Source organism: Callithrix jacchus, chromosome 21, assembly GCF_049354715.1.
Source record: "Callithrix jacchus isolate 240 chromosome 21, calJac240_pri, whole genome shotgun sequence".
Classification (NCBI taxonomy): Eukaryota; Metazoa; Chordata; class Mammalia; order Primates; family Cebidae; genus Callithrix; species Callithrix jacchus.
The window spans coordinates 33687171-33713126 of record NC_133522.1 but is presented as its reverse complement, the minus strand read 5'-3'; the positions used below and the strand labels follow the sequence as shown (position 1 = coordinate 33713126).

Below are 25956 nucleotides of genomic sequence, written 5' to 3'. Positions count from 1 at the left end.
TAAGCCACCCAGTCTATAGAACTTTATTATGGAATCCCAAGCTGAGTAAGAATAATTTTGGTACCAGGAGTGGAGTACCATTGTAAAAGATACCTAAAAATGTGAAAGCAGTTTTGGAACTGGATAATGTGTAGAGATTGGAAGAGTGACGAAGTGCATACTAGAAATATGGATGAGGTCACAGATGAAGTAAAGGAGGATCAAGTTGTTAGAAACTGGAGGAAGAACAGTTCTTGTTATACAGTGGCAAAGACTTAGGTGAATTGAGTTGTAGTGTTTTGTGGAAAGTAAAATCTGTGGTGAGATTTCTAAGCAAAGTATTGAATGAGTGGCTTTTGGTCTCTGCTGCTAATAGTAAAATGTGAAAAGAGAGAGATGAATTGAAGAAGAAATTGTTGCCATAAATAAACCAGAACTCTGAGATTTGGAAAATTCTCAGGCTTCCATATTGCAAATTTAAGAAAAAAAAAAGAGAGAAAGAGAAAGTCTTCTTAGAAGAGAACAATAAGAATGTAGCTAAACAACCATTTGATAAACATATCCTGGATAGATTTAATTAATTATTTCAACAGCAGAATTTAAGAGAGATGGGATTATAGCAGCAGAGACATTGCCAATTTGAACTACAGAAGAAAGCACGATGAAATGAGGCAAGCAAGCTTGTTGAACTTGTTGGATTCTACAACAGAAAAATTGTTAACATTCAAAATTGTTAAAGGCACTAGTGAATGGGTCATTTAAGAAGTACAATAACATTTATTCTATGTAAGACAAAACACATGTGGACAAAATGAACAACAAAATCAAAGTTAAGTATCAAAAGAGAAAAAGAAATATTTTAATAGAAGTACTTTTTCAATTTAATGTTTCAAATGTAATTTTACAATAAACTTAAACTATAAAAATGTTTATTTCAGACATTATATGGTAATTTTCAGATCTTTTAAAAAGAAGCAATTGATAAACTGTGGGCCAGGTAAAACCTGGGTGTAAAAGGAAAGTTAGTTTGCTGCCCATAAGGAGATTCATAACTTTGTGTGGTAAAAGAGACACTGAGCAGCAGTGTATTAGAGTTCATATTACAGAGGAACTGGAGGTTTTATAATGTGTCCCATTTTTCTCTGTCAAGGGATAAGAATATTTTGATAATAGCGAAATTCTGACCACATCACAACATGTATTTCTGGTGTTGAAACAGGACAATTAAATGGCTTTGGAAAAGACTTGAATAGTTTTCAAACTACCCATGTATAATAACAGGAAAAGTGTACAGACAAAGAAGTCGATAGGGAGCAAAAGTAAATACAGTGTAAGCTTAGCACCAGAGATTTCAGGTCATGAGGAGCTCTGTAGTGAGCCACGCGGTTAAATAAAGACAGTCTAAATAAATAGAGCTTAGTGCATTCACTTGCTTTAAAATATTTAAAATAAATACATGAAGCATAGTGTATTTGTTGGTTAATGAGGCAAAGTAACAGGAAAGGTGACTCTGAAAAATATAGATATTAACTTATGAAGCATGAGGGCATCTCTAATATGTTAATAACATGGAAACATAATAATCCATCATTACCACGCTGAATGAACTTTCCAAGGGTTCATTTCTTTACCTCTCTGTAGAGAGGTGGCTGTCACGTTCCATTTTCTGAAGTTTTTAAATGTTATTTCTCTCTTTCTTTTTCTCTCTTTCAACACGAAAGGAAGAGTTGAGAGAAATGTCCCCCAGTGTCTTGAATTTGCAGCAATTTTATCAAATACAAAAAAAAAAAACTTGAAATATTGTTATGAGGTCAATTTTCCATTTATCAAAATTGCCTTTCTTGACAAACACAATTCATTGGTCATTTTAAGTTTTAAGAAAAGTGCTGTATTTGATGGCTCATTCATATTTTTATTGTTTGAAGTTGTCCACGTTTTGTTGATTGCATATTCTTTCTCTTCAGCAAAATAGCATTACATCGACGAAGAACATGGGATCCCTTGGGCTAACACCACACTAAATGTAACCTAACATTCTTAGATGCTGGGTCTGTAATGTGAGTAGGACATATACTACACAGCATGAGATAAAGTTTAAGCACTTTACTGTTCAACTATAGGATAAAAGTTTATTCTTTTTAAAGATGAACCAAAGACTCTGGGATTCCTTCCAAGTAATTATTCATATAAAAAATATATACAATTTATAAATATATTTATAAATATTTCTATATTATATATTATATATTTAATTTATAAAATATTTATAAAAAATATATAAATATATAAACTCTGGCTAGTCCTGCACTCTGCTTCCAGCAGGGTCTGGCCCTGTAACCCAGGGGACAAGGCCAGATAAGACATGGCCACTGGGTGCCAGCCAGCGCCTGGGCCAGGCACCAGGTGGGAAGGGCTCTGGCAAATCAGCCCCACATGGCCCACAGCCCCACAGCGGGGCCCATCCAGGGCCACACACCTGCCCCCTGGGTCCAGCTGGACGGATGGGGAGCCCCACCCTTTGCCCTTTGACTCCACTTGTAGGTGCCCTCGCTGGGCTCCTGTGCACTGCCCCACACCCTGTTCTGTCACCAGCCCCATTGTGATGTCATAAGAGCCCAGCTGCCCACCCACAGACTAGTGGGTGACTCAGGAGTACCCTCTCCATTTCTTACTCTGACTTTTGTCCGAGCGCATCTTGTATGCTATGGGAAATTCCCTAAGCAAATTGTTTTCCTTTATCTGCCACAGGGTCTGGCAGCGGTGGCAACCACGACGGTCTCCTCTTGTCCATGCGGACTTTTCGGCTGGCCGGCTTCACCCCGCAGCTCCTGCGCATGTGCCTGCCCCGCGAGCCCTACAAGGTTCCCGATTCCTCTTGTTCCCTCCGCGAGGTCTTGGGCCTTATTTTCCATCGAGCTCCAATTTCACCAGGAACTCGAGCGCCCTACTGCGGGACCTGCCTCCTCTTGCCTGGAGCCCGCCCTCAAGGAAGAAACCTGTGCTACGCCACTTCGCACGCGAGGGACCCGTGAAGATCCCTCCTCCAAGCCTAACGTTTCCACTCCGACTGCCTCCCCTGCAAGTGCCGGCCCCGATCCTGAAGACCGCGGTGAGAGCAGAAGATGGTGAAGAACCCATGGAGGTGGACAATCAAGTAGAGATCCTGAAGACGGCGGTGAGAGCAGAAGAGGGTGAAGAACCGATGGAGGTGGACGATCAGGTAGAGACCCAGGGGCAGGAGGAGAAAGGGGGCCCCTGTAGCAATGCGGGAGTAGCACCCACCTCGAGGCCCCTGGAGACTCAGGGAAACCTCGCTTCCCTCAACTGCAGTCCCAGGACCTTAAGGAGGAATAAGGGAAACCTGACAGAAATGAATCACAATGTCAATGATTACAGTGTGTTAATATGTTTAACTTATGTTATTTGCTTCCATCCCAAGGGCCTTGTAGTGCCCAGCGCACCCACCCCTGCAGGAGGCGTCCTTCCCTTTGGGAAGCCTGACCCAGCTCCAGCAGCGCTCCCTGGCCCAGTTCCCGGCTGCTCCCATTGGCCAGACAAGGCGGCCTCTCTGGTACTGGGGAAAGACCACCAGCCCAGCTCCTCAGCCAAGCCGATGGAGTGGGAGGCGACCCAGCACAAGGATCCTCCAGCTGTTGCCACAAAGGGTCCTTCTAAACCAAGGGCTGCCAGCCGCAGTTCGCGACAACCAAAATGGTTAGTGCAACCCCAGCAGCTGCGACTGGTCCCTCCGCAGCAATGGAGGTGGGGGAGAAACGAGGGGCCCCCACCCGCTAAACGTCCCCGCCGATCCGTGAAAGGATTCATGGACACCGGCAAGTCAAGTCGAACAACATCACCCAGGAGACTGAAAAAGAAACATGGGAAGAAATTACAGTAAACTGCAATGCCAGCCCGCCTGCCCCAATGTCTCCCCACCTGCTCTCCCTGCCCCAGGCCACCTACCTGTCACAGATCCCAACTCCTCCTCCTACTTCTGACTTTACCCATGTGGCTGCTGGGCCCCTCATCCTGCCCGCCCCTTAGCTTTTGACCACATCAAGAATTGAGTAAAAATTGATATCTATGGCTAGGCACAGTGGCTCAGGCCTGTAATGCCAGCACTTTGGGAGGCCCAGGCGACTGGATCACCTGAGGTCAGGAGTTCAAGACCAGCGGACCAACAGGAAGAAACCGGTTGCATCTGTACTAAAAATACAAAATTAGGGCCGGGCACGGTGGCTCACGCCTGCAATCCCAGCACTTTGGGAGGCCGAGGTGGGTGGATCACGAGGTCAAGAGATCGAGACCATCCTGATCAACATGGTGAAACCCCGGTCTCTACTAAAAATACAAAAAATTAGCTGGGCATGGTGGCGCGTGCCTGTAATCCCAGCTACTCGGGAGGCTGAGGCGGGAGAATTGCCTGAATCCGGGGAGCGGTGGTAGCGGTGAGCCGAGATGGTGCCATTGCACTGCAGCCTGGGTAACAAGAGAGGAACTCCATCTCAAAAAAAAAAAAAAAAAAAAAAGTCAGTCCTGGCCAATCCCAGTGGCTATACTTAAACAATTCATAAACCAATGAGTGTTCATACTGTGTTCAAATAAGGCAAACGCGGAGCTGTAACCAATCCAGCCATTCTGTATCTCCTTTCCAATTTCCGTACGTTAATTTCCTTTTTTTGTGTGTAAATTTTCCACCATATGGCTGTGGCTGGGCTGGATCCTCTGTGAATCTGATGTGATTTTGGGGCTGCAAGATTCATGAATCATTCATTGCTCAATTAAACTCCTTTAAATTTAATTTGGCTGAAGTTTTTCTTTTATCAAGTCCTATCCTACTGGACAAAAGTAAGTAGCTGAATGACCGAATCTCTTCTTCTACAAATTATTTATATCATACCTCGGAATTTCTGAACACTATATTTAAATTCATTTATGATTTACCTATTTTTAATTTACATTCAATTTTTAATCACATAAAACCATAGTGATTTTCAAGGGAGAGGCCAATGGAATTTTATTACGCGATTTCTTGTCATTATTACACAAACCCAAGCATGAGTCCTAAATCTAGCTCTATGTTAGGGTGTTCTAAAGGGACAGGACTAATAAGATAGATGTATGGCTGGGTGTGTTGGCTCATGCCTGTAGTCCCAGCACTTTGGGAGGCCAAGGTGGGTGGATCATGAGATCAGGAATTTGAGACCAGCCTGGCCAATATGGTGAAACCCCATCTCTACTACAAATACAAAAATTAGCTAGGTGTTACGGCACATACGTGTAATCCCAGTTACTCAGGAGGCTGAGGCAAGAGAATCACTTGAACCTGGGAGGTGGAGGTTGCAGTGAGCTGAGATCTTGCCATTACACCCCAGCAAAAGAACAAGACTAAGTCTCAAAAAAAAAAGATAGATAGATAGATGAAAGGGAGTTTATTAAGGAATTCTGACTCACAGGATCACAAGGTGAAATCCCACAATAGGTCATCTGCAAGCTGACAAGAAGAAAGCCAGTCTGTGACCCAAAACCTCAAAAGTAGGGAAACTGACAGTGCAGCCTTCAGTCTGTGGCTGAAGGCCCAAGAGCCCCTGGCAAACCACTGGTGTAAGCCCAAGAGGCCAAAAGCTAAAGAACTTGGTTTTCAACGTTTGAGGACAGGAAGCATCCAGCACAGGAGAAAGATGGAGGCCAGAAGATTCAGACAGTCTAGTCCTTCCATGTTCCTCTGCCTGCTTTTATCCCAGCCACACTGGCAGCTGATTAGATGGTGATCACCCAGATTGAGGGTGGATCTGCCTCTCCCAGTCCACTGACCCAAATGTTAATCCCCTTTGGCAACATCATCACAGACACATCCAAAAGCAATAATTTGCATCCTTCAATCCAATCAAATTGACACTCAATATTAACCATCACAAGTCCACCCCTTGTCGACTTGAACCCATATACATCTCCTGAAATCACATATTATCATCAAATAAAGACAAGAATAAGGTCATAATTATGTTCAACATAATAAACCTATCCTTTGTACAACCAGAAACACATCAATCTCCAATGCAGATGCTGTTGCATAAAGTTAACAACACTTAAATTCTGACATGAAGTCAATAAATCTTATGTCACATGACGAAGAAAAAAGAAAGAAAATAAAATAAATATATGTTAGCACAAGAGTATACCTGCACACTCATGTTCTTAAAAAAATAAGAAGGAAATACTCATGACAATTATAGTCCTCTTTTCTGCTACTGGTCATGTTGTTGTAGCTGGTATTGGTGCCTACCTTCTTCTACTACCCATTCTATATTCCTTTTGCCTTCTGCAAGCACCTCAGCAGTCACGGTTTTTTACCTGGTGGAGTGACCCTCAACCTTCATTTCTGAAGGATCTGGGCCATTTGCAGCCCTGCCCAGATTGGGCTGTTGTAGTTTCCCATTAACCTTAATCACAGGGCATAGTAATACTAAGAGATTTCCTAAGGGCTCTTCTGTATTCCACCCATACTCTTCTTTACCTCCACTGGGAAGTAGTCGATTTGCACAGCAGCCTGGATCTGTTGCAGAGCCTTCTCCTGTTCTGGACCCCACTGAAAGCTGGCAGCCTTTCGGGACACTTGATACATGGGCCAGAGTAACACACCAAAATGAGAAATGTGTTGCCCCCACAATCCAAATAGGCCCAGTAGGCAGTGTGCCTCTTAGTTGTAAGAGGGGCCAAAGGAAGCAACTTATCCTTCACCTTAGAAGGCATATCTCGACAGGTCCCAAAACACTGGACCCCAAGAAATTTTACTGAGGTAGAAGGTCCCTGAATTGTAGTCAGATTCATTTCCCATCACCTGGCACTCAAATGTCTCACCCAAAAGTAGTGTGTTTGCTACTTATCACTCACTTGATTCAATCAGTATGATGTCATTAATGCAATGGACCAGTGTGATATCCTGTAGAAGGAAAAGGCAATTAAGATCTCTGCAAACAAGATTACGGCATGTAGCTGGAGACTTGTTGTACCACTGAAGTAGGACAATGAAGGTTTATTGCTGGTTTTGCCAGCTGAAGGCGAACTACTTCTGGTGGGCCTTGTGGACAGGTATGGAGAAAAAGGCATTTGCCAATTTAATGGCTACATACCAGGTACCAGAAGATGTGTTAATTTGCTCAATCAGTGATACCACATCTAGTACAGCAGCTGCAATTGGGGTCATACTTGGTTTAGCTTATGATAATCCACTGTCATTCTCCAAGATCCATCTGTCTTCTGCACAGGCCAAACAGGAGATTGGAACAGGGATATTGTGGGAATAACATCAACTGTATCTTTCAAGTCTTTGATGGTGGCACTAATCTCTGCACTCCCTCCAGGGGTGTGATATTGTTTTTGACTTACTCTTCTTCCAGGTAGAGACTGCTGTTGATTTTCCATTTAATTAAAATGTCCTCTAGGTCAGTAGAATGGAATATTGAAACCAATGAATGAAATAAATAATTATACACATCTATTATATTTATACAGTAAAATAAATATCATTTGCATTGTTCTTTAGTAAGTGAACCACAGCCGTCCCTTTTCTTAGGTTTCATATGAAAACTGCAAGTTTGACCGCTAACTCATTGAAGGAAAAATCAGAGATGAAGGTGAGGGATAATACCATACTTTTATGTGTATTTACATGAAATGTTAAATATTAACTACTCTTCTACTTTTCCTTTAAGACTAACTCTAGCTAAGTCTGCAGAAGATATCAGTTATGATGCATTTTTAGCTATAATAATAAGTATAATATTAAAAGTGGAGTTTATATTTAAATTCAATTTATAGGCTGAATTATTATAAACAAAAGGTAATTGTTTGAAAATTGAAACTTAAATCTATAATACATTTATATAATTAAGTATGAATAATAATTATGAAGAGTGGTATATATCTTTTAAAATAGAATTTTAATAATAGTAGCATTGCTGGAAGTGCAGTTTCTTTAAAAAAAAGTTGGCTTGTTCTAAGCAAGATTTGTCATTTTATAAATAGAATACAGGAGCTCAAGTGTAATACTTCTTAAATTAAACTTTGAAATGAAGATTAAGATACATTTGATAAAAGAAAAAGGAACTGTGACTGCTTTGAACTTATTTAAATAAAAATATCCTGGATGATTTATACTCCAGGAAACTGAAAGCTAGACAAACAAACAATAAAGATATATTTGTCTACCTGATCTAAAGTTAGCTAACATCTTTTAAAATATAACAGAAGCTATTGTCAACAATACGTAATCGCCTCATTCTTTTCCTTATTGACTTGATTCCCTGACTTTATGTTACTCACTAGAAAGTTTAGTGCCATTTTACTTTCTTTTCCAACAATTTCATCTGAAAGAGGAAGCATATTGGACAAATGTATGCACATTTTGGTTTTTGAGACAGGGTCTCACTCAGTTGCCCAGGCTGGAGTGCAACCTCCACCTCCCAGGTTCAAGAGATTCTCCTGCCTCAGTCTTCTGAGTAGCTGGGATTATAGGTACACGCCACCACACCAGGCTAATTTTTGCATTTTTAGTAGAGATGGAGTTTCACCATGTTGGTCAGGCTGGTCTTGAACTCCTTACCTCGTGATCTGCCTGCTTTGGCCTCCCAAAGTGCTGGCATTACAGGTGTGAGCCACTGCACCCAGTCACCCATCCTATTTAATTGGCCTTCTCATGGGTACACGTTCATCCTCCTAGATCGGATGTTGTTAATTCCACAGAACCCATTTGAGATAATGTGATCTTGACACTGACATTAGCACTTCGCATGCCATTAGTCACAGTGATTGTTCAGGAGGACATGGTATCCAACACAATGCAATGAGACTCAATTGTGAGACTTTAGAGAACAATTGGAAAAAGAAAAGTTGTCCTTTCTGCTAAGGGATGCTGTAAAGATAAGGTATATTTCTGGATGATTTTGCAAGGATCTTATCACTAGAAATTGGAAGCCTGTAGGAAAAGAGAGAAAACAGAGAGTATCCAATGTAGAGTCAAATAGGTAAAACTGAAGCTTGAAAGATGTGGTTGACTCTCTTGGTACCAGCTATCTGGATAAATTCTACATTTTGCTTTTTGTTCTTGTTTATTCTTAAGGTGGTTGGAATTGAATTTTCTATTACATGTGACAATAAAAGGCTCAACATACATGTAGCTCAACTTATAAAACTTGAAATGACTTGTCCAGTGATACTCGCTGGAAAATATGGCAGTATTGTTCCAAGTCCAATTTATGCCAAGGCCTGGGACCCATAAATATGACCACAGTCCAGTCATACAGAGTGACAGTTCTCTCTGCTATGTATTTGTTTACATTATAGGACTGGTGTCTACACAGTCTTTTCTTTTAAGTGTCGAAATATTGTATTGCTCCCTATTTCTCTCTTAAGTTCTCTTAACATTTGCTTTGTATATTGAAGTGCTCCATTAATGGGTGCATATATATTTACAATTGTTATACACTCTTGAGATGATCTGATCCCCTTATCATTACATAATGAATTTCTTTGTCTCTTGTGACAGTTTTTTACTTAAAGTCTGTTCTATAACAGAACCATAAGTCTATTTAACATTGAAAATGTGTATTCTTCAAAAAAAAAAAAAAAAAAGGAAGAATCAGTGCCTAAGGCAATTCAGAGATCCTCCAGGCTGCCACTCCAACCTCAGGCACATGGCTCAAGGTTGTATCTTCCTCAGTTTTAGAGAGTAGCAATTTAGCAGAGGACCTGGGAGACAGGGACTATTCCCCAGCTCCAAATAGGCAGGGCTGACCTGTAGAGGTGTGAGACTGATGTTGCCAGCCCAGTGGGCCTGGAAGGCAGAAATTCAAGACAAATAAGATGGTTCTTGTGCCTTAAGGTCTAATGAAACTTGCCTTGATAGGTCTTGAACTTGACTGAAACCTGTCTCCGTTCCTTCTTTTATATTTCTCTTTGTTTGAATGGGATGTCTTTTCCATGAATGTTTCACTATTGTGTGCATAACTTTTCTGATTTCATAATTTCACAGCTGGAAAAGAATTTTGTCTAGGAATAAAGTGTATCTCAAGTCTCATATCTGATCTAGTTATTCTTAGATGAGATGTCAGAGTTTAGAGTTGATTCTGGAAAAACTTAAGATTTTGGGGGCTACTGGAGTGGAATTTTGCATGTGACTAAAGTCATAAATTTTGGAGGGCCAGGGATAAAATGGTAGGGACTGAATTATGTCTCCTTCAAAATTCATAAGTTGGAACCATGTCCTCAATATAAGTGTATTTGGAGTATGGAAGTAATTAAAGTTAAAAAAGCTCACAAGGTCAGGGCACTGATATGATTGAATCAAAGTCCTTTCGTAAAAAAGACACCAGATACATGGCTCTCTTTCTCTCTATACCTGGTGAAAGCTCAGCAAGAAGGCAGCTATCTGCAAGCCAGGAAGAGAGCCCTCAGCAGAAAGTTATTGATCTTGGACTTCCCAGCCTCCAGAAATGTAAAAAAAAAAAAAAAAACTATTGTTTAAGCCAGACAATCTATAGTAATTTATTATGGAAGCCTGAGCAGACTAAGAAACATGTGTGGGAAGCAGTTTTCTTTAAATAAGTGATTTTAATAATTGTTTTCTTAAATCAAAATTCATCCCTTATTGTAAAAAGATAATCTTGTTGCCTCCCTCAGGTTGGTGGGATGCACTGGCAAATCTTCTGTTTTATTGTTTTGCTCTTGCCCAGGCTGGAGTGCAGGGGCACAATCATAGCAGTGCAGCCTTGAATTCTTGGGATCAAGGGATCCTCCTGCCTCAGCCTCCTGAGTATCTGAGACTACAGGCATGTGGTACACCACCACGTTAAATTTTTTTTAAGTTTGTTGTTGTTGTTGTTGTAGAGACAGGGTCTTGTCATCACGCCCAGTCTGTTCTCAAACTCCTGGGTTTACAGGATCCTCTTGTTTCAGCCCAAACAGCTGAGATTATAGGCATAAGCCACTATGCCCAACTATATGGTGTATTACCTAAAGATTGGTGACAGAAGCTGATATATTTTTGAAGTGGAGGATTCCAAACTGACATGGGCACAGGAAAGTAAGTCACTATTCTGTGCAGAAACAAATACAACACTTCAAATATTCCTGTCACTTCAAAACTAACTTTCACATAATTCTTTAGTAATTGTCTTATAGAATATGATATTACAATTTCATTCCCCACTATGACCCATGTGTCTACTAGTCAGCTTCACTAATATCAAGATTGCTAGGCTCTGAGAGGAAATTCTAATATTTAATTAATATTTAAGCAAAATGTAAAGAGAAAAACCACCAGTCCATTGCAACAGTTGAGGTTTTGTAAAGTGAAAATTTCTCCTTAAGTACTAAAAAAAAAGTTTACTAAAGTGGGTTCTTTCTTAGTATTTTACAGCACATTATTGTTCTTAAAATTTTTAAACAGTTGTAAAAAATTATAACTCCTTCAAATCTTAACTAGTGTTCACCTTAGTAGCACTTGTCTGTGGAGCCTAATTATTTCCCAGTAGCATGTTTGACATGTATTAATGGTCATTATTAAATGACTCAATTTTACACAGCCAACTAAAATGCAGAAAATCTCACAAATACACTTTCTCACTTTCCATATGCATAAACCGAGGCTTGGAGAAATGACCAAGGCCATGGTAACAAGTAGTGACAGAAGCAATCTGGATATCTTAGATTTCAGATCGATGCTGTTTGCAATGCATCATTTATTCCTTTTCTATGTCTACTGGCTAGGGAGTATGGCTGAAATGTGTGTGTGTGTGTGTGTGTGTGTGTATGAATGAAATGACTATCTAATTGCAGCATTAGCTTTGTGTGGAATTCCCCTTGTGGCTTTCCCCTTGTTTGATTTTCCCCTTGGATTCCAGTATGTTAAGGCAGGATGAGCACAGTTTTATATAGTACCATTTTATTACAATATAATGAGATCTTTGTTTTTAGCTTTTTAAGCTTTGTTTCTAAGACAAAAAAAAAACCATGAAAACGGGTACTAACAACACTTAAATAAAACAAGGTTTCGTCTTCTCTACAGTTGGTATCTATCTTGCAAAATGTTAAAGTTTTTACATTTATTTATTAGTTAAAAAGGCAAAGTGATTTTCTTTGTTCATTCAAAACCTTGGAAGAAGAAAGTTTGCAAGTAAACAGTGAATTTGAAAATTATTTTTGCAATTATGCTCTCATTTCTCTGCCAAGTAATTTATAAAAACTAATTTAGATATCCCTTTGAATATATCCATTTGGCAAAGGGCTAATATCTAGAATCTACAAAGAACTTAAACAAATTTGAAAGAAAGAAAAACATCAAAAAGTGGGTAAAGTATATGAACAGACAGTTTTCAAAAGGAGACATTTATATTCCCAACAAACATATGAAAAAAAAGCTCATTATCACCGGTCATTAGAGAAATGCAAATCAAAACCACAATAAGATGCCATCTCATGCTGGTTAGAATGGCAGTCATTAAAAAGTCAGGAAACAACAGGAGAGGATGTGGAGAAATAAGAACGCTTTTACACTGTTGGTGGGAATGTAAATTAGTTCAAACATTGTGGAAGACAGTGTGGTGATTCCTCAAGAATCTAGAACCAGAAACACCATTTGACTCAGCAATCCTATTACTGGGTATATACCCAAAAGATGACAAATCATTCTACTATAAAGATACATGCACACGTATATTTACTGCAGCACTGTTCACAACAGCAAAGACTTGGAACCAACCCAATGCCCATCAATGATAGACTAGATAAAGAAATTGTGGTACATATGCACTATGGAATACTATACAGCCATAAAAAAGGGTGAGTTTATGTCCTTTGTAGAAACTTGGATAAAGCTGGAAACCATCATTCTCAGCAAACTAACACAAGAATAGAAAACCAAACACAGCATGTTCTCACTCATAAGTAAGAGTTGAACAATGAGAACACATGGACACAGGGAGGGGAACATCACACACTGAGGCCTATTGGGGGGTGTGGGGCTAGAGGAGGGATAGCAAGAGGTGAGATGATTGGGGAGTGATAACTTTAGGTGATATACTGAATGTAAATGACAGGTGGAAGGGTGCAGCAAACCACCAAGCCACATGTATACCTATGTAACAAACCTACATGTTCTGCACATGTATCTCAGAACTTAAAGTATAACAATAAAAAAATTAAAAATAATTTATAGCACTATGAATTTTTCAAATGTATCCAATAAATTATAATCTAAAATAAATAAATATTCTATGGTGATTTGGTAGTGTCATGAGGCAGATAAATGGAGTCCTGCTGAGCTATATGGCGTTAACTCAGGTCTGCTGGAAGTGTCTCATCTTTGTCATTTCTCCATTGTCTTCAGGGAAATTCATCAGTAAACATCCAACACACCACTGTAATTTTGCCCATCTCTGACATGCTGATCTGAACACCAAGCCATTTCTCCTTTGATTACTTGTATTTAAAATTAAAAGCCATTTTAACATATCACTTTATACCCAATTCTAAAAATGAAGACCTGGAGTAAAAAAAGTCATGTCTTAGATATTACCAACTGTTGTTCTACCAATCAACTATTTCATTCATTATCAATTATAAAAGTTCAAGTCTTGGCCGGGTGTGGTGGCTCACGCCTGTAATCCCAGCACTTTGGGAGGCCGAGGCAGGCAGATAACGAGGTCAAGAGATCGAGACCATCCTGGCCATTGTGAAACCCCATCTCTACTAAAAATACAAAAAAATTAACCGGGCATGGTGGCACACCCCTGTGGTCCCAGCTACTCCAGAGGTTGAGGCAGAAGAATCACTCGAATCCAGGAGGTGGAGGTTGCAGTGAGCCGAAATCGCGCTACTGCACTCTGGTGACAGAGCAAGACTCCGTCTCAAAAAAGAAAAAAAAAAAAATGTTCAAGTCTTTCTCATTCCAGATTTCAGAGTAAGGCTGCTAAAAATAATACCACTACTACCAATAACAACAATAAATCACAAAAAAATGAACCTGCCAAATTCATGTCAATACTAGCATTGATTAGAAATATTTAAAAAAGATAGTCACGATTTTTTAAAATAAAGCCATCAACAACAGAATTATTAGATATAATTTTCTTTCTTTTCTTTTTCAATTGTACTTTGGGCTCTGGGGTACATATGCACATCCTGCATCCTGCAGGATTGTTGCATAGGTCTATACATGCCATGGTGGTTTGCTATCTCCACTCCCCCCTGCCCCATCACCTACATCAGGCATTTCTCCCAGTATTATCCCTCCCCATCTACCCCACTACCCCGTCCCTCCCCTCCCCTACCCTACCCTCCATCCCCCCACCTAGCCCTGTGAGTGTTGTTCTCTTCCTTGTGCCCAAGTGTTCTCATTGTTCATCACCCACCTATGAGTGAACACAGGGGGTGTTTGTATTTCTGTTCATGTGTCAGTTTACTGAGAATGATGGTTTCCAGATTCATCCATGTCTCTACAAAGGACACAAACTCATCATTTTTTATGGCTCCATAGTATTCCATGGTGTATATGTGCCACATTTTCTTTGTCCAGTCTATCATTGATGGGCATTTGGGTTGGTTGTTTAAATGCTACTTGTCTTTATTTAGCATTTTTCAAATAAAAAATTCCTGAAATAATAATATTTAAAATGCTTTAAGTTCTATTTAGTAATTTATGTTTGTCTTTTTCAAATAATTTAAAAAAAACCTCAGTGTTTATAGAAAGAGATTTCTATAAATGATTTTCCATCATGCAATTACTAATTTGGACCTGATTAAGACATCATGTTTGAAGAGACTTCACACAATAACCTAAGATTAGTGACTAATAACTGATTGCAGTGTTTAATGGACAATTAGATCACCTTAAATATATTTGATTATGCTTCTTCCTATGGCCCAAATCTCTTGAGTGATCTTTCTTTCTGAGTTAAGAAAACAACCAGAATCAAACACATACCTAATGGTCCTTGGTAGTCCTAGAAAGATAGAGAAGAATCAGTGCTGTCAAGAAATTGTAGACCACACATGGTGGCTCATGCCTATAATCCCAGCACTTTGGGAGGTTGAGGTGGGTGGATCATTTGAGGCCAGTTCGAGATCAGCCTGGCCAACATGATGAAACCATGTCTCTAAGAAAATACAAAAATTAGCTAGGCATGGTGGTGTGTGCCTGTAGTCCCAGCTAATTAGGTGGCAAAGACACAAAAATGTCTTGAATCTGGGAGGCAGGGGTTACAATGAGCCAATGTCATGTACCACATACCAGCCTGGGCAACAGCGAGACTCCATAGCAAAAAAAATAAAAATAAAAATAAAAGATACTGTATAAGAAAAACACATATCCAAAAACATACCCAAAAAATAAAAAATCAAAATAATACAACACTATTGATTAAAGCTGCGTGTCTACCTCTGGGTAGGATTTTCAAAACCCAGTTGAGAAGCTTTCAAAACTTTCTTTGAGCAGACACCAGAAGACATTTCATTATATATTCGTTCCTCAGTAAGATAACGGCAGTTTCTCTTTGTCATTGAAAAACTTCTTTCAAGATGAAAAATCAGGAATTTCCTTTCCATAGACTTTGGAAAGTCATTTACTCATTGGCCCACTCAACAACAAAATCATTTGAAGCATTTTAAAATGTCTTTTTAATATTGGTTTTTCATATCAACATATTTTGTCTGAAAAAAATGACCCGTACATATGATTTAACAGCTTGGTGACTATAATTAATGATAATGTATTGTGTTCTTAGAAAATGCTAAGAGAGTGTTCTCACCATATTAATAACTATTTCAGGTAATGCATTTGTTCATTAGCTACATTTAATCATTCTACAATATATATGTACTTCAAAAATTATATTTCACATAATAAACACATAATTTTATATGTAAATTAAAAGTAAATTTGAAAAAAATACATATATTTTTATCATGAGCAAATGTTTTAATTGAAAACTATTGCATTTTTACAAGATTCATTTCTATTTGTTGGTATTATTTACAGGGTACTTAAAATCAATATTAAATTATTAAATATACAATCCTACACAGTTTCACTAAAATATGTTTACTCCTTATGTTTTGTATATGTAAGCATTCAATGAATTATTTTGACATTAGTGAGTTTGGACTATTTTAGTTAGAATACTTTACTTGTGCTCCCAATTTCAGCAGCCATTGTTTATATTTTTTTGCCAAATCCTAAAATTCAAAGTGGTGACATCCAGCTAGTATTTTTTTTTCTAAGTCCAGTTTTCAGTTTCTAATCTCATCTTCTTCTTTCCCACTTCGTTTTCTTCTAGCAAAATGTGTTTATTTAAATCTTCATATCTATTTTTGCATCCAGCCAGCCTCCAACTGTTGACTACTTATTTCCCATTAATGCCTGGAATTAAGCCACTTACTTCTCAATGGCACAGTTTCTGAGATTCAGGTACACTGTGTCAAATGGGAAATAAATTCTAAAAAAGCTTTGGAAGTAAGTCCAGTCATTGTTCCTGTGGTAGTTGCTGTTAGACCTGTCACTTATGCATATAGCTTATATTTTCACATCTCAAAATACGAGAGGTCTGATATGGTTTGGCTGTGTCCCCACCCAAGTCTCACTTTGGACTCTAATAATCACCATGTGTCAAAAGTGGGGTCAGAAAATAATTGAATCATGGGGGTGGCTCCCCTATACTCTTCTCATGGTAGTGAATAAGTCTCATGAGATCTGATGGTTTTATAAATGGGAATTCCCATGCACAAGCTCTCTCTTACCTGCCACCATGTAAGATATGTCTTGCTACCCCTTCACCTTCTACCATGATTATGAGGCCTCCCTAGCCATGTGGAAGTGTTAGTCAATGAAACCTCTTTCCTTTATAAATTGTCCAGTCTCCAGTATGTCTTTATTAGCAGCCTGAGAACAGACTAATACATAGTTCATACAAATTGTATTTTAGAACAAATTAGAATTGGTGGGTTAATTATTCCACAGGTAGTAAAATGACAGTTCAAATCATCTGTTTACAATAACTATCTAAAATTAGTTTGGGAAATCAGGAGCTCACTTTCTGGTCTTAAAACAGCACAATCAAGATGGAAAGAAAATCATACCCTCTGAACTTATGCCTCCTATTTGGGAAAGGATTAAATTTACAACATTTCTCTCTCAGTGTCAAGTCTATTTGTTTATTTTGGGAGAAAAACATGTTCTTGTCTCTGAGTTTCACCCCAGAATCCCTTTGGAAAATAATTGGATCAAGATGATACATTCTTGGTTTTAAAAAAAACACAGAATCCATAGCTAGCATTTTTGGGGTTTGGTTTATATCCAGGTTTCAATAACTGGCACTTAAGGTAAGTCCTGCACTCATTTGTTCAGAGGCTTGATGTTTTCTGATGGCTAAGGGCAAACTGTTATGCATAGCTGGCTAAGATTCTGGGTGTAGGTGGTTCTGACTAGAGTTGGCACTAACTGACAGGAAGGAAGGGATTTCAAAATTTAAAGGGGATTTATTCATGAAGAACACATAAAACAAATACAATTCTCTATAATTTCAAAGTGATCCCCCTTAAGCAGCTCCTTGGTATGGACTTTAGCAGGTGTTGGCAAATGACAAAGTTAGTTTAGTAAATGAGAGTTGCTCTAGCCCACATGTTATATCACTATAGTCCATTCTGCAACGTCATTGCAAGGCATGGAAAAGTGTGCTCTTAGAGTTTTAATGCTTAACTTCAATAAATATATTTTTACACCTTTTCCTTAACTTATGCCTCTTTGTCTTTTTTAACCTGAAATGGATTCCCACAGGGATTCTGTTTTTTTTTTTTTTTAATATTTTTTTCAAGATGGGTGTCTCTCTGTGTTGCTTAGGCTGGTCTCAAATTCCTTAGCTCAAGGGACAGTCCTGTCTCAGCCTCCCAAGTAGCTGGGAATAGAGGTGCATGCTATCATGCCCAGCTGGGATGCTGTTAGTTAATTAGCAACAAAAATATTAATAGTTCTAATGAGTGAAAAATAAATTAGCTGACTTCTGTGTCAACTGGGTTAGTAAGAAGGCAAACAGATTTCTCTGAATAGCATGGCAGCCATATGCTCCCTCATTGTTTTTATACTTATGTCCTTATACTGTTTTTCTTTGGAGCAACTACCCAATGCTAGGTAGTGGTAAGTGCTTAGAATGCATTAATTTGTTCTATCTTCAAACAACTCAATGAGATATTGGCTACAAATTTATGACTGATGAAACTTGAGCTTAAGCTGTTAGGTAATTTCTGCAAGGTTATCGTACTTCTATCTCTAAGAGTGAGTTTCTGATACCAAAACCTGTAATTTATGCTATAAGACCTCTGCTGAATTTTCTTTATGTCTTCCTTAATGAGCTGACACAGGTATTCCTTATACTAAACATCAGTTGTTCGTTTAGGTTTTGTTTTTGTTTTTTGTAGATATGTTATTCACTTTAATTGGTCAGGGTATTTCAAGTGAGCTGTGTGTTGCTGCCTCAATGCTTATTTCTGCATTTAGAAGTATTTCTATATTGAAATGCTAATATGCTTTCAAAACCATTTTGAAAATGTAATTACACATTTTAGTACCTCAAGAAATTAATATAGGTTCAATTTGCTCAAGTAAAACAAAATGTACTTTTGTTACTCGAAATTAGTAAATGCACACTTGCAAAAGTAATGGACGCATCAAAACCTAACGTAACAACAAAAAAGATATGTCAATATAAACCATAAGTATTTCAGAAACTTCAGTTTCATTAGATCAGAATCTTCTTAATGTTAAACTTTATTCAGAAAAAGAATGTCCTGAAACCTCAGTTTGGAAGCACACAAATTGTTTGAAAATTTTACATTCTCACTTCAGAGTTATTTTGATTAATAAAATCTGTTACTAATTTCATGAATATTGTCACACACAAAATAGAACATTTCTTAATACCTTGATTACTTTGATTGAAATCCCTCATGTAAAAAACAACACAATCTTGGTGTTTTCCTAGTTCTTAATTAAATCATATAAAAACAACAATGTACATAATACGGTGCATTTCCATCAAAATATGAGAAATATAGTGAGCTTTGCCATCTTTATGCAGGCTTTTCTTGTTAAACATTTGTCTTGCCTGGTTGATTTAAACTCTTCTGGTTTTAATGAATCTTAATATATCTTGACACAGGAGTGTAAAATAAGATGCACTGAGTGTTTTCAGGTATAAAAAATAGTAATTAGCAGTTACTCTCACTGATTCTGCTGAAGCCAAGAATCCTGTACCCACCTTTTGGGTGAAGATTATCTTTAATTTATTATGCAAACACCATGATGAGAAAAATAATTGAACTAAATTACAATGTACAGTAAGGGGGATTATAAGTACACCAGACTTTACCCTGAATGTAGTGGAATTTTTCTCATCTTTTTTCTGATGTGTAGTCCTGTTTAAAATAGAAAAGTTCATTTTAGAGTGTAGTAATTAGGAAATATTGTCAAGCAGTTTGATAAAACAGATGTTGTTTGACTATATATGTAAAACAAACTCGTGTTCAAATTGAATGCTATCTAAAGAATACAATTCAATACAGGTATAAAATGGCTTCACTGTTGAAAGTGAGGAGAGTATCACATTCCTATTCATTAAGATGGGAAAGTAGGGCCAGGTGCAGTGGCTCACGCCTATAATCCCAGCACTTTGGAAGGCCGAGGCCGGTGGATCATGAGGTCAAGATATTGAGACCATCCTGGTCAACATGGTGAAACCCTGTCTCTTCTAAAAATACAAAGAATTAGCTGGGCATGGTGGCGCACACTTGTAATCCCAGCTACTCGGGAGGCTGAGGCAGGAGAATTGCCTGAATCCAGGAGGCAGAGGTTGCGGTGAGCGGAGATTGCGCCGAGCCGAGATCGCGCCATTGCGCTCCAACCTGGGTAACAAGAGTGAAACTCCGTCTCAATTAAAAAAAAAAAAAAGATGGGAAAGTATATGCATGGTGAAGGTGACTTCTCTGAGATGGTAATACACGTAGTTCACTACTGGTCATTGTCAAGTCTTTAAGTATCATCTGTGCTTTCTATTACTTCAACATATGCTATAGTTGTATTACTTGCCATCATACATTTTCATGTAAGACAGCATAATTTTTTAAATTAAACGTTGATTGAGTTTTGAATATTGAACTGCTCTTGGCCACTTGATCACAGTTTACCATTTTCTTAATATTGTGCTTAAATCAATTTGCTCACATTTTGGTAAGAATATTTACATTATACTTATAAGTGATATTGGTCTGAGGTTCTGTTTTGCATTGTGTTTTTCTCTCTTTGTCTGGTTTGAGTATCATAGAAAAGCTAGTTCCATAAAATAAATTTGGAAATATTTCTTTCTATTCTATTTTCAGAAACATTTTGTGTAGTATTGATGTTCATTCTTCCCTAAATTTTCAGTGGAATTCTCCATGGAAACCACATGGGTCTGGAGATTTCTTTATTTATTTTATTATTATTATTTTTTCATTATAAATCCTATTTTCTTAAAGTGTATTAAGGCTGTTCAAATTATCTAGTTTTATTCAGTGATTTTTGACAGTTTGTGCTTTTTAGAATATTGGTCCATTTTATCTTAATTGCCAGATTTTTGTGTATAACGTTATCAGTGTTCCCTTATTCTTTCAATGTCTGCAGAGTCTGAAGTGATATTCTTCACTTCTGATATTGATAGCATGTGTTTTCCGCCTTTTTTTCATCACCAGTCTTGGTAAAAATTCATCAGTTTCATTGATTGTTTAAAAAATCAGCTTTTTCCCATTAATTTTTTGTCTTTTTTCCCAATTTCATTGATTTATATTATTTTTATGGCAGCAAGATAAAGTAGAAACCCATAACTATCCTTGGCAAACTTCTTGAGTTAGGGAGTAGCATAAAGTATATATGGGAATGATAACTTGGCTCTTTATACTTAGTAATTCTGTGGCTAGTAATTTTCAATTACTAGGATCTAGGAAAAGAGAGACATCTAAATTAGCCCAAGTTTTGGTATAGAAAGCTGTACTATGGGCCAGGCGTGGTGGCTCAAGTCTGTAATCCCAGCACTTTGGGAGGCCGAGGTGGGTGGATCACGAGGTCAACAGATCGAGGCCATCCTGGTCAATATGGTGAAACCCCGTCTCTACTAAAAATACGAAAAATTAGTTGGGCACGGTGGCATGTGACTGTAATCCCAGCTACTCAGGAGGCTGAGGCAAGAGAATTGCCTGAACCCAGGAGGTGGAGATTGCGGTCAGCCGAGATCACGCCATTGCACTCCAGCCTGGGTAACAAGAGCGAAACTCCGTCTCAAAAAAAAAAAAAAAGAAAAGAAAGCTGTACTACATGAACCTTTCATCTAGAATAACTGATTTGATTACCGAACAAAAAAAGGATTGCTGTTACACAAGAGTGACATGAAGAAATATTTTAGTAGTCATTAGCACTACATACAAATCTTGGTTTACAGGAATATTAAGGTAGGATTGTGACAGAAACAAAAGATGAAACACTTCTCAGGTTTGAATGTAGATTATAATACAATCTAAGAGTTTCCTCTTCCATTTTCCACCACGAGTTGAAGTAGCCTGATGTCCTCACCAGTTGCAGCTGCCGAAACTCGAACCTTCTGACCACCCGAATCACAAGCCACATAAACTATCTTTCTTTTAAAATTACCCAGGCTTGAGTATTCTGTTATAGAGACATCTCATGCCAGTTAGAATGGTGATCATTAAAAAATCTGGAGACAACAGATGCTGGAGAGGATGTGGAGAAAAAGGAACACTTTTACACTGCTAGTGGGAGTGTAAATTAGTTCAACCATTGTGGGAGACAGTGTGGTGATTCCTCAAGGACCTAGAAATAGAAATTCCATTTGACCCAGCAATCCCATTACTGGGTATATAGCCAAAGGATTATAAGTTGTTCTACTATAAGGACACAATGCACACGAATGTTCATTGCAGCACTGTTGACAACAGCAAAGACTTGGAACCAACCCAAATGCCCATCGATTATAGACTGGACAGGGATAATGTGGCACATATATATCATGGAATACTATGCAGCCATCAAAAATGATGAGTTCATGTCCTTTGTAGGAACATGGATGAACCTGGAAATCATCATTCTCAGCAAACTGACACAAGAACAGAAAATCAAACACCATATGTTCTCACACATAAGTGGATGTTGAACAATGAGAACACAGGGACACAGGGAGGGGAGCATCACACACTGGGGCCTATGTGGAGCCAACTAGGGGAGGGACTTGGGGGGTGGTGAGTAGGGGAGGGATAACATGGGAAGAAATGTTAGATGTAGGTGATGGGGAGGAAGGCAGCAAACCACATTGCCATGTATGTACCTAGGCAACAATCTTGCATGTTCTTCACATGTACCCCAAAACCTAAAATACAATAAAATATATATTTAAAAAAAGAAAAAAAAGATGAGGATAATACATCAGAAATCTCATTTACAATATAAATATTCCTCTCTGTTTTAAGTGAATTACAGCTGCAAAGCAGGAAACACATTAACACACCACTCTTGAGACTGTAACAGAGAACAATTTATATTGGTATTATAGGAAGATTAATTGACCTAATGAAGGGAAATTGGACTACTACACAGTACACAAGCTGAGAGCAATCACTAAGCCAAATGAACTGTAGTTCACTTCAGTATCTCTTTTTCCAAATAAATGTAACCTTTCTTAATCATGGAGAAACATGCCATATGCACAACTATGAGTACTCGATCCATGACAATGAGCAACTTTCCTTCTTCGCAAGACCTAAGGTTTATCTGAGCAGGTCTAACAAAAAACAGGCAACAGGTTATATGAGGAATTGGTTAAGCTTTCTTTTGATTCCTTCTGATTGTTTTTGCATAGGAATCTGCCTTTGTTGTGAGAATTCTAAGGGTGTCAAATGCAGACATATGTGTATATTTTGGAATGTAGTACTGTGGAAAATTACCAACAGATCATAATGGCAAGATCAGATAGGGTGGGGCATTAATAGAGACTCTTCTGGGAAGAGTGAAAGCCAGTATAATGAACCGTTGAAAAATTATTTGCATGACTTGAAGGAGAACATTTCCTTTTCCCACGTTTTATCACCTAATGTCACTTCAGTGGCTTTGACTTCCTCTCCACATCATATCAAATCCCCTTGATGTCAAATTTAAGACCAACTCCCTATTTTTTGATAAGATTAGGTTCTATGTCACTCTCAGCCCACCTTCTTTTTTTCTCACTATCAAATACCATTCTTCCTTTCATCATGCATTCTACTATAAAAAGTCTACTTCTACTTCTATCAGTCAAGGACAGCTATATTGTTTTTTTCTTAGTAAACTTTGCAAAAAAAAAAGTTATCAAATGTCAGGTGAATGTGTATTAATGCACAAGGCAGTGTTTCAGTATTTCATACACTGTAAGCAATTAGGACAAGTTTAATCTTAAATTATATAACCAAATTGAAATGAGGATTTTTAAAATACTGCTAATTATTAGCAAATATATTACATGTATAAATCTCTTAGATATATTTAAACTTTATTTTGAACAACTTTTAAACTTAAAAAAATTCTGTAAACAGTGAAACTGATTATTGTGTTTTGAATATATGCACATATTCACACTGCATTCAATTTATATACACAACCTGATATTATGCTCCCATTGCCATAGAAACAATGACAATGATGATGGCTAATAGTGCTGGAAATTATTGCATCTTTTAAATTTTGAATTTATTATTTAAGAAATTAAAGTTTCATTTTCCGCCTTTTTGATAATAGCTTTCCCTAGAAAACTGCCATGTATTATTAATAGCCTAAATTTGTTATGAAAGAATTTCCAGCCACCTGTGATCACTATGAGGCTGACAAATAGCATTGTTTTAATTTGGCAAATAAAATTTATATAACAAAGGCACGAGTTGTGTTTTCTTTATTCTCCCTTTATCAAATCCATATGTATTATGATTATGTGCATGTGTCAATGGCTACAGTTAAATATTCACTGATTGATCCTGCTAAAATTAAGTCCAATGTTAATAAATATTTTAATTAAAATAAAAATTCATGGAATACCATTATATGTTTTAGGATTATATTGATAAAATCACTCAAGGTCCAAAAATTACCAAGAATTATGATGCTCAAGATTAATATAACACACATATACATTTATCAAGGAAAATTCCATAATTAGACTTTTTTTTATTCGTTTTTGAGACAGTGTCTCTCTCTGTTGCCTGGGCTGGAGTGCAGTGGTGCTATCTCAGCTCACTGGAGCCTCTGCATCCCAGATTCAACCAGTTCTCCTAACTCAACCTCTCGAGCAGCTGGAGCTACAGGCGTGCAACCACCAGCTAATTTTTGTATTATTTATTAGAGATGGGGTTTTGCCATGTTGGCCAGGCTGGTCTTGAGCTCCTGGCCTCAAGTGACCTGTCTGCCTCAGACTCCCAAAGTGCTGGTATTACATGTGTGAGCCACCATGCCTCACCAATTATCAATTTTAGTATGTTCTTCTTAATATTGTATAGTGAATGAAGAATTTCTAGATGCTAATACTAATGAAACAACCTGTGTCAAAAATTCTGCATGACCACCTTTACAAACAAAGAAAGGATGTTGGTTATTTCAGACAGAAACAGTATTCTTTATGTTAAAAAATATACTCTATGCTTGTTAGTACTTTGCATTCATGTGTCTTAATCTTTGCTTTGAAACTAATGCTACTACTTTATTAGGTAGTCTCCATTAAGAGAGTAGTTAATAAATTCCAAATATAAAACACAATTATTTCAATCAAAATTTAGTGGGTTTCTTTGTTTTGTTTTGTTTTTTGATGAGGCATATCTGAAAATACCTGGCAACTCTATAGGAAATCTAAGTGCAGATGCCTCTCTGGGCACAACATCATAGCCAATAGCCTATCTATACAGCAAAAACTTTGCAAAGGCTACATGTAATGTGCATTTAATCTCTATAGAACCTGATGTAAAACCTTAACCAAAGCAGATTAGCAGACAGTAGCTGCCCAGAAATCCAGGGCCTTGGAATTGAGTCACCAGTGAATATACAGCCAGAAGAAGAACCTGAGGGATGCCCAACTGAGCATGTGAATGCCATGTGGTGACCTAAATTTTCAGGACTGCTATCCTGGTTTTCATCCAGTCTGAGGTAAGAACTGGCATCTAAGAACTTCCAGTTCTAAGACTGTTATTTGACCATTTTGATCGGTAGCAAAAAAATAATTTTAGGCATTCTGAAATCTTTGCTATTATTTGAAATATCTCTTAACAGCACTATTACCTGCCACTAGTCTGGTTATACACTGTACAACTCTAGGAGGTGCCATTTAAAGAGTAACTTGTATGGACGGTATTCCTAGAATTGTGAATTGCACAACTTATATGGCTGTACATTATGACTTTCACTACTGTCCTAGAAGCGTGATTATTCTTGAAATAACATAACCACCCCTTGAAATATTTTATACACAATGATATTAGAATGCTCTTTCTGCTCTCTTTATATTTTTTAACTGACAATTAATTACTTTGTAATTACTAAGTATTTCTTGCTGTTTATAATGATTTTAAGTATTATAAAGTATCACAAGTAAAAGCTTAGTTTTTTATTCTTGTACTTCAAGTTCATGCTCCCAAGGTAATGATTATAAATGATTCAAGCTATTTGATATGCATCAGCTCAGATCCTGTAATTTGTTATTACACATGCTTATTGTATATTTCAACCAAAATTAGGTCATAGTGAACCTTCCAATTTGACATTTGCTCTTGTTTTTTCTCCAGAATAAAGTATGTTCTGGGCATCTTCCCAAGATATTATAGTATATTGATCTGCTTTACTTCTTTATTGTGTAAAAAATTGCTACCATCTGT

General features: G+C 37.7%; 1 protein-coding gene across 1 annotated transcript; it reads left to right on the top strand.

Moving 5' to 3' along the window:
- The first annotated feature begins 2642 nt into the window (after positions 1-2642).
- LOC118149898 (putative UPF0607 protein ENSP00000381418) lies at positions 2643-5658 on the top strand. The gene is made up of 2 exons (XM_035282999.3): positions 2643-3199; positions 3419-5658. Exons 1-2 carry the CDS (start codon positions 2684-2686, stop codon positions 3875-3877), a joined length of 975 nt encoding a protein of 324 aa, XP_035138890.3. The 5' UTR covers positions 2643-2683; the 3' UTR covers positions 3878-5658.
- The last annotated feature ends 20298 nt before the right edge of the window (positions 5659-25956 follow it).

Bases quoted from the DNA above. Each gene is read 5' to 3' on its own strand.
- LOC118149898 (XM_035282999.3), top strand. From the start codon at position 2,684: ATGGGAAATTCCCTAAGCAAATTGTTTTCCTTTATCTGCCACAGGGTC. The intron at 3,200-3,418 runs GTAGAGACCCAG...TTCCATCCCAAG, and splicing joins CGATGGAGGTGGACGATCAG to GGCCTTGTAGTGCCCAGCGC.